The 10,077-nt window shown below is 47.1% G+C and overlaps 1 protein-coding gene across 1 annotated transcript; it reads right to left on the reverse strand.

Annotated features, from left to right (window-relative positions):
- Positions 1 to 6,280: 6,280 nt before the first annotated feature.
- Positions 6,281 to 8,226, reverse strand: LOC147738043 (uncharacterized). Its single transcript, XM_086925021.1, has 2 exons — positions 6,820 to 8,226; positions 6,281 to 6,319 (listed from the first exon to the last, which is right to left on the reverse strand). Exons 1-2 carry the CDS (start codon positions 8,224 to 8,226, stop codon positions 6,281 to 6,283), a joined length of 1,446 nt encoding a protein of 481 aa, XP_086781147.1.
- Positions 8,227 to 10,077: the final 1,851 nt, after the last annotated feature.

Genomic DNA, 10,077 nt, shown 5'->3' on the forward strand with positions numbered 1-10,077 from the left:
TTATATTGAATAGTTTTTTGTAAATCAACAGCCCTTGACAATTTAAAGGCTGGGCATAGAATACTTTATCTTGACTAACAATTGCTTTGGTATCTATTGGTCAGGTTACGAAATGTATAATTTACGTCTAGAGTCAGTTTATTATACATGGGGGCAGATTTATGCGCCTCTTTTGCGCTGCCGTTGTGTCACTTTTGTGACGCAGCGGTGGGGCAAAAGATGCGCCATGGTGCCGGGTATTACCAACGTGGCGCATCTGGAGATGCGCCACGTTGTAAAGCCCTGCGCCATAAGGACGTTACAAAAAGGGGGGTTTTACCCATGCAGTCGCGGGGACCAGGGCGCTCTTTGGTATGTGTAAAGGAGGGCCCCCGCAAGGAGAGCGTGTTATGTACAATACACACTAACACTGAATAACACAACCATTAATAAAGGGATATAAATCAGATGAATGACAAGTATTGTCTTTTATTTAACAATACCGAATTACAATCAATTTGGAAAATTTCATCTCTAATCAATAGCCCCAGTAAGAAAAGGAAAGGAGGGGAGGGAGGATGTGCTCAGGGCAGTGTTAAGTCAAAGAAAAAGTACACACAGTCATAAAGAATCGTGAGTTATAACAGTCTGTAAAACAGAATCAAAGCAAATCTGATACAAAAAGCCTAAATTTTTAAAGGCATCCTTTAGGAAACTATTATATGGCAGACATTCAACGGACACAACCACAATTCCGAATGTTCAGGGGCATGTGCCGGAGGTCTGAGAAGGAAGAGGCGTCGACGTTTCGACCCCTAGCCATAGGCTACATTAAATCCTTATACGGGGTCTTCATCAGGACGTGTGCAGGACTGGGAGAGGTGGGGAGGGGCAATACTATCTGTGAAATTAAAAACAAGAATCAGAGTATTATCTATAATGTCGTCAACTTACTAGACGTTTTGACCATTGTATTCATTAGTACCTAATTGCCATGGGGTCTGGGCCAAAGACGGCCTCAGAACAAGGAATGTGAGTAAGGCCAACCCATTGGTCACGGTCAGACTCACCGATATTTTATACTACAGAGGAAAGTTTAACCAGTATGGTACGAACCAAAATAAATTAAAAGGAACTGTACTGTCTTAGCAAAAAGTGGAGTATGGGGGACAGATTACAAGGCTTCTCCCAAGGACAAGCCATGGTTCAGATCCTGTATGCCGATACTCAAAGACCTATTATCTCTATGTTAAGGAAAGGTCTTATAGGTTAGACGATAATAACACAAACTAGTGTGTGGATCCACTTGCTACTTACAATAGACACACAGGTGAGTGGCGCTGTTCCACTTGGCACTAGGGGCGTCGTGAATGGTGACAACTTTATAGGTCACTGCGAGATAAAAAGAAGATGTAAGTGACCTGCCGCGACCGTCATTGCAGATAAATGAATTCCAAGTTTTCAAATGGCATACCTCCAAAGTGATTAGAAGCCAAAATTTGTTTTTTGTTTTATAGTGACCTATAAAGTTGTCACCATTCACGACGCCCCTAGTGCCAAGTGGAACAGCGCCACTCACCTGTGTGTCTATTGTAAGTAGCAAGTGGATCCACACACTAGTTTGTGTTATTATCGTCTAACCTATAAGACCTTTCCTTAATATAGAGATAATAGGTCTTTGAGTATCGGCATACAGGATCTGAACCATGGCTTGTCCTTGGGAGAAGCCTTGTAATCTGTCCCCCATACTCCACTTTTTGCTAAGACAGTACAGTTCCTTTTAATTTATTTTGGTTCGTACCATACTGGTTAAACTTTCCTCTGTAGTATAAAATATCGGTGAGTCTGACCGTGACCAATGGGTTGGCCTTACTCACATTCCTTGTTCTGAGGCCGTCTTTGGCCCAGACCCCATGGCAATTAGGTACTAATGAATACAATGGTCAAAACGTCTAGTAAGTTGACGACATTATAGATAATACTCTGATTCTTGTTTTTAATTTCACAGATAGTATTGCCCCTCCCCACCTCTCCCAGTCCTGCACACGTCCTGATGAAGACCCCGTATAAGGATTTAATGTAGCCTATGGCTAGGGGTCGAAACGTCGACGCCTCTTCCTTCTCAGACCTCCGGCACATGCCCCTGAACATTCGGAATTGTGGTTGTGTCCGTTGAATGTCTGCCATATAATAGTTTCCTAAAGGATGCCTTTAAAAATTTAGGCTTTTTGTATCAGATTTGCTTTGATTCTGTTTTACAGACTGTTATAACTCACGATTCTTTATGACTGTGTGTACTTTTTCTTTGACTTAACACTGCCCTGAGCACATCCTCCCTCCCCTCCTTTCCTTTTCTTACTGGGGCTATTGATTAGAGATGACATTTTCCAAATTGATTGTAATTCGGTATTGTTAAATAAAAGACAATACTTGTCATTCATCTGATTTATATCCCTTTATTAATGGTTGTGTTATTCAGTGTTAGTGTGTATTGTACATAACACACTCTCCTTGCTGCGCCATAAGGAGGCGTGCCTCCTAAAAGTGGCTGAGTGAAATCCAAGACTTCACTCATCATTTTTAGGCCAATGCATAACCCTGCGCATGGTCTCTGCTAATTTGCAGGGATGCACCAGGTATCGTAAATCTGTCGGTTGTTTCCTATTAAAGGTGGGCAGATACACGTTTTATTCTTTTTATTCCTTCCTTCTCAAGGCATCATTTCTGGCTTAGATACATACACTAAAGGACCTAAGGCATAATTTCTGGCTCAGATACATACACTAAAGGACCTCAGGCATCATTTCTGGCTCAGATACATACACTAAAGGACCTCAGGCATCATTTCTGGCTCAGATACATACACTAAAGGACCTCAGGCATCATTTCTGGCTCAGATACATACACTAAAGGACCTAAGGCATCATTTCTGGCTCAGATACATACACTAAAGGACCTAAGGCATAATTTCTGGCTCAGATACATACACTAAAGGACCTAAGGCATCATTTCTGGCTCAGATACATACATAAGTTACATGTATTCACTAAAGGCCCTAACTTGGTTTTTACACTTTGATTCTGTTAAGTAATGGCACATCCACTAATAACCCGGAATTTCCCTTAGAAAAATAGTGTGCCTAACTACGGTTCGAGCCTACCTACTAGTGGGCTGATACTCTGGCCCCTACGTTCTTAAAAGTCTGCTTTTTATCATTTTCAATGCCACAAAGAGCCCTGCATTTATTTGAAAGTAAAGCAGCATTATGAGGTGCGCACAGGATTGTGGGTATGCAGATTAGGAGTGACGCGCTGAAGGTGCCACTGAGCATCTCGGCTCTAGCGACAGGAAGGAGCGGTGCACCTTTCGCACGGAGCCTCGTTCTGCTGTGACGCCTCTTGTCACCCGGTGACGCACGCGCTGCGAAGGCGCCTTCTAGAGGGCAGCAGTGGGCGCTCCTCTTCTCTGCGAGGCCTACCGCACCGTATATTGAGAAATTTCCTAGTTACCACAAAGGAAAGTTTCAATTCTATTAAGGAGGCGGAGGCGAGGATTTTGCTAGTCCTTTCTCCATTTTATTGGACAGCAAGTTAGTAGTAAAGAAAAAACAATACATCCAGGACTACCCAAACCAACATGGCAGCGGTAGTCCTGGTAACCTAACAACCAATCAGAGTCCAACAGTTCGTATATATGGAGTCCCAGCTGTTAGTCCTTCCTCTTTCGTAGGAGCTGCCGCAGGAAAGAAGTCATCCAACCACTAGTCCGTCTTTTGATCGGAGTCTAGGGAAGAGAACAATAATAATAATATCTTGTCCAGAACAATGTCGAAGAATTCAAGAACATTGCAATGGAGTAAACAGAACGAAATGCAGATAGAACTTAATCAGCATTGCACAGCTTATCAATGAAAACATTAAAACTCAGAAAAAAGTATACTTCCCTTAGACGAAGTAAAAAATCATAGTCCAGTCACGGGAGGGGAGGCTCGATAAAGCCTGGGTGGGAAAATCCTCGCCTCCGCCTCCTTAATAGAATTGAAACTTTCCTTTGTGGTAACTAGGAAATTTCTCATTCTATGTCAGGAAGCGGAGGCGAGGATTTTGCTTGTTCAAAGCCTACTCACCACCAACGAAGCAGCCTCATGGATTGGCTTAAAGTAGAACTTTTTGAAAGTCGAATCTGAGGACCAATCCGCTGCATTCATGATATCCTCCAGGCGTCCACCTACCTGAATAGCCTTGGAAGCCATTGCACCTCTAGTGGAATGAGCCCCAAAGTCAGTGACGCTAATTCCAGCTTCAGACATTATCCACCTGACCCATCTGGCAATGGTGGGAGAGGAAACTGCCTTGAACGGCTTCTTAACCGCAATAAGTAATTGTCTCTCGCCCGGAGGGCGGAGCTCAAGAGTAACATCCTCATATGTCTTAAGGCAACGAACAACACAGAGCTTTGGCGAATCTGGGAAAGCAGGGTAAGTTACTGACCTGGTATTACATTTAGTTCTTCTTGAAACAGTAAATGTAACCCCTTCTGGGGAAAAAACCCTGGCTGATACGTCCAGTGCACGAACATCTGAAGCACGTTTACATGAGATCAGGCAGAGGAGAATCGCTAATTTGGCCGAAAGCTCCTTGCGAGAAAGGTATTGATTATCCTGCCAGGACTTTAGAAAATTCAAGACCACATTAACATCCCACAAACCTGAATAACGAGGTTCTGGGGGGCGCGAAAGGCGAATACCTTTAAGGAGTTTACAAACCCAAGGGTGCTCACCAACCGGAGAGCCATCAACGAGGGCATGCCCAGCAGAAATTGCCGACCTGAAAGAATTAATGGTGCTGTACGCCAATTTCTTTTTGAAAAGATCAGCGAGGAAGTTAATCACGTCGGTGACAGAGGAGCCCATGGGATCCAGGTGTTTTCCCACACACCAACGAACCCATCTGTTCCATGCTGATCTATACCGCTTAGTGGTGTTAGGAGCCCAGGCTCCTTGAATGAGGAGCTCAGCGTCTCTCGAAAGCGAGTCACAAGACCAACGTCCCCTGAAATCCTCCATGCCATGAGACGTAGATGGCCCTGGAGAACCAGCGGATGCGGGTGACCCAATGGATCCGTCAGAATGTGGTCGAACGACGGAAGCCGAAGAGGCTTGTCCCAGGATAGTTCCAAAAGAGAAGGGAACCAGCATTGAGCTCTCCAGATTGGCGGGAAGCGCATAAGCTGGAAACAGGGACCAGTCCTGTAGGAAGGCATCCACTGCTTCCGCCCCCGGATCCGGTTTCCAGCTGTAGAAACGGGGTAGCTGGGCGTTCCATCTGGACGCAAATAAGTCCATTACTGGAAGACCCCAAAGGTCCGAAATTCTCTGAAATACTGAAGGATCCAGTCTCCAGTCGCTGGCATCCCGGAAATTCCTGGATTGCCAATCCGCAACAGTGTTCAGATCGCCTGGGAGATACTCCGCCGTGACAGAGATCTGGCGAAGAAGGCAATAGTTCCAAAAGTCTTTCGCAAGGTCCGCTAGGACCTTGGAGTGCGTGCCTCCCAACCGATTGATGTACCTGACCGCAGTCGTGTTGTCCATCCGAAGAAGCACACAACACAAAACCTTGGTCGAGGTGAAGGAGCGGATCGCGAAGGAGCCCGCAAGGAGCTCCAGACAGTTGATATGGATTATGGAGGTGAAGTTCCTCCTCCGTCCATCTGCCGCCCACCGAGAGAGAGCCGCAATGGGTGCCCCAACCCTGGCGACTGGCATCTGACTCGATCACCAGATCCGGACGGGAACCGAAAATCGCCTTCCCGTTCCAGGCATCCATGTGATCCAACCACCACAGGAGCTCCGATCGGGCTTCCAGATTCAAGGAAATCAGTTCCGAGTAAGTAAGACCCTTGCGGAGGTGAAATGCCTTCAGTCTCTGAAGAGCCCTGTAATGAAGAAGGCCTGGAAAAATGGCCTGGATCGATGAAGAGAGTAAGCCCACAATCCTGGCCAGTTGGCGGAGGGATACTCGATCCCACCGAAGAACTTTGCGAATCTCCTTCTTGATCTTGGAGATCTTTTCGGAAGGGAGGTGAAGAGTCGCATCCGTAGTTATGATCAGAAAGCCAAGGAAAGTCATTTCCTGTCGGGGAAAGAGATCCGACTTCTGGGCATTGATGATGAATCCCAGAGACTGAAGAAGGGTTATAGTAACCTGAAGATGGTGAAGAAGGAGGTCCTTGGACTGACACATTAAAAGAATGTCGTCCAGGTAAACAATCAGACGAATCCCCAGGGTACGGAGATGTTCTACCACCGGGCGCAGGAGTTTGGTAAAGCACCAAGGTGCTGAGGAAAGACCAAAGGGAAGCGTACGAAATTCGTAAACCTGATTCCTCCACAGAAACTGGAGGAATTGACGATGAGGAGGAAAGATTGGAACCGAAAGATAAGCATCTTTCAGGTCCAAGCGAACCAACCAATCGTTCTGTAACAGAAGGTCCCTCAGAAGATGGATGCCCTCCATCTTGAAGTGTCTGTAAACCAGCCACTCGTTGAAGGAGCGGAGGTTGATTACTGGTCTGAACCCTTTGCCTTTCTTTTCCACCAGGAAGATGTTGCCGAGGAAACCGTTTGGGTGAAGCGCCGAGGGGATAATGGCGCCTTTTTGTAACATCGCCCGAACCTCTAAATCTACAAGTTCTTGGTCTGTGACAGAAAACACTAGAGGACGAGGACGAGAAAGTTGAACGGGGGAACCGTAGAATTCGATGTGAAACCCCTGAACCGTCTCCAGCACCCAAGGATCTGAAGTTATTGACGCCCAGGCCTGGGGAAACAAAGCTAACCTTCCCCCCATTTGAACCAGAGAGATGATTCGAAATCTTACCATTAAATCCTCTGGAGTTGGACTGGCATCCACCACGTCCTTTGCCTTGGCCTCTGCCGCCTCTGGAGGGGTAGAAGGTACCCTGTCGTCCATCATTCCAGCCGTTATTTCGTTTGTACTGGCCTCTATTGGGGCCTTGCTGGACCTGACGGCCGGAAGAGCGACCCCTGCCTCTGCCGGCCCCGCCAAAAACCTTTCTGGGAAAAAAAAATGTCATCGAAGCCTGAGCCTTGTCCAGAGCCGAAAAGGTTGCCACAAACTTCCCCAACTCCTTAACAAAGGGGTCACCAAACAAAGCACCCTGTGCAATAGGGCCTGCCTCCGAAGACGACAACTCCCCTAGTTTTGGGTCAATCTTAAGCAGTAAGGAACGTCGCCGTTCTGCAGAAAGCGCGCAATTAGCATTGCCAAGAAGGCACATAGCCCGTTGCGACCAACCAGCAACGTCATCAACAGACATCGGTAAGCCCGACTCCTTAGAACGTTGGGCCGTTTCAATAATTTTAGTGAGAGGGCCCACCACATCTAAGAGTTTATCTTGACAGGCTTTCCATGACCTATCTATACCCTTTTTAGGGTCCTTGATATATTTGGCGAAGAAGGTACACAACTTGGGATCAATCTCAGGGGTGCATGCTACTCTAAAGGGAAGGGAAGGGCGAGGGCACTCAGCACGCAGACGGAGTCGGACATCCTGAGGTAAAGGCTGTCGAAGCTTAGCTGCGACATAATCAGCAGTAGACTGCTCAGGAAACCACTCCGATGACCTAGGTCTTACAATAGTAGATGGGTCAAACATATTAGGAGGCGCAAGATCACCCTCCGTAAGACTAGGAGCGCTGGGCTTAGGGCGCCAAGACCTGCTCACATCAGAAAAATCCTCTGAGGAAGCGTCCTCATCCTCATCTACGTATTCGTCCTCCTCATCATCTCCCTCAATGGGGAACCCTTCCTCCGGGTCCAGGTCCTGGGTGGCAAAACCACCAGTCTCTCCGGGTGAGTCTTCCCCCCGGTAGGGTGCGCTTCTAAGCGTGCGCGCACTCTTACGGAACACTTCAGATAATTTACTGAAGCCCTCCAGGTGCCCCGCGTCACGCTTCCTGGCCGTACGTGGTAGAGCACACGGAACACCACTGGGCCCTGCTCCACTGTCCCCAAAAACACCAGTATCATTCTTAAAAACATGGGCTGACAGCCTGTTTACACTGTCCTGCAGAGGTGCCAGAGCTTGGGCTATCGCCGAAGAGAGAAGCCTGTCAACCTCTGCAGGAGGGTGTAAAGGGGTCAGTTGTGGCTGAACATTAGGAGCCACCACCTCAACAGTTGAAGGACCGGACTGCATATTAGCAGAAAAACTGGTACCCATACACAAACACCCCAACTAAATACAAGGGGAAATCCCTTCACACAGGTACCAGACAGGCTAACACAATTGAAAACCTGAAACACCAAAGTTCTGACAGAAATTAAAATTAAATTCAAAAAATTTCAGTCAGAAAAATACTTCTTGCCGTCTAAAACGGCATCAGTGTGAGAGAAGAGGCCGAAAAATGACAGAAGCGCAGTGCCTCAGCGCGTTTCTACTCAAGCACGAAGAGCGCTGAGGAGAACAGCTGATCGGCGTCAGAAGCCGACACCAAGATCGCGCACGCGCGAAGAATGAACGCTCGGGCTTAAAGCCTACCGCGTTATAAACACAGCCTATAACAAGGCAAAGTCAATTACAAACAAGCGAAATCAAGTAAAGCTGTCAATAATCACAACAAAAACTGCCACGACAAAGATATGAAGAGCGTGACTTATCTTGCCGAGGCAGCAATGGAGAAAGAGGAAGGCCTAACAGCTGGGACTCCATATATACGAACTGTTGGACTCTGATTGGTTGTTAGGTTACCAGGACTACCGCTGCCATGTTGGTTTGGGTAGTCCTGGATGTATTGTTTTTTCTTTACTACTAACTTGCTGTCCAATAAAATGGAGAAAGGACTAGCAAAATCCTCGCCTCCGCTTCCTGACATAGAATTACATTTCTCACCAGTCATGGAGTTTCTTGCACAGAAACCCTTCAAAAATTTCAACAACTTCCGCTTCTCACGGCCCCTCGAAGTGCACGTGACCCGCAGAGGTCCTATTTCTCTTGTGAAGACATGTTTTATCCACGTTAACACAATAAAAATATCCCTTTTCATTGGTAGGGTGTCTTTACAGCGGTGACTTATCAGTCACCCTCATGAATGCCTGTGTGTGCACAGCTACAGGTGCTCCTTCTCGTATTAAACAAACGCCTGTGTCACCTTCAGTGATGAATCAGGTGTTTGCCGCAGAAGCTTCTGGGTATGCAAATGTTTGTGGCTGGCCACGCCCCCTCCAGTGACAGCAAGGCTCCTGCAGCAGCCCCATGGTGACTTGTGCTCTGGATCCAGGCTGAGAAGAGTCTCAAAATCCGGTAATAATCACACAGGCCAACATTTCAGGACAGGGAGGGAGAGATTTAAAATAGAAAATCGGAAGAAAGAAGATCCCCCATTGACTTCTGTTGTAGAAAATGCTAAAATAAAGGCATTTTTGGCTTGAAAAATCGGTAGTCTCCCACCTGAATCGGGTCTATTGACATGTATGAATAATGACCAAAGGCTCCGTGGGGTTAGGGTACTTCCACAATATACTCGTGAGTATACGTGCCAATAAACCCGATTCACACAGGACAGTCCCGACTTTTGAGCCAAAAAGGCTGTCTCCGCCTGACATGGCAGCGTCTTCAATGCAAGTCAATGGGGAAATGCACCTAGCCCTGCCCAGTACCACGCATCAGGAGTGAGACTAACACATTTTACTGCTGGTGTCCGCATCAATATACTAAAATGCATTAGTCACGCAATTATAGCGCTCAGGGAACACTGCAGGAGCCGTGCTCGAGGAACTCAGCTGCGCAGCCCTGAGCGATCGCACTGGCATGCGCTGTGCTAGTAGAGCATGCTTTCTCACTTGTTGTAATGTTTACACACTGCAGAACCTCCTAATGAAGGCGCTCCGGTGCCCTGTGGAGAATCAATCAATCAATCAATCAATCAATCAGAGGGCAGGTGTCTCAGTCAGTAAATATTCCAGACATGGATCCTGGCGGCAGCACCTTGCCTGTTGTTCGTTCCCGGTAGCGCACCTGCCCCACTGTGACCTCGCACGGGCTGATTGACCAGAGTCAGACACCTCCAGGCAG

This window comes from Lissotriton vulgaris, chromosome 1_1, assembly GCF_964263255.1.
Source record: "Lissotriton vulgaris chromosome 1_1, aLisVul1.2, whole genome shotgun sequence".
Taxonomy (NCBI): Eukaryota; Metazoa; Chordata; class Amphibia; order Caudata; family Salamandridae; genus Lissotriton; species Lissotriton vulgaris.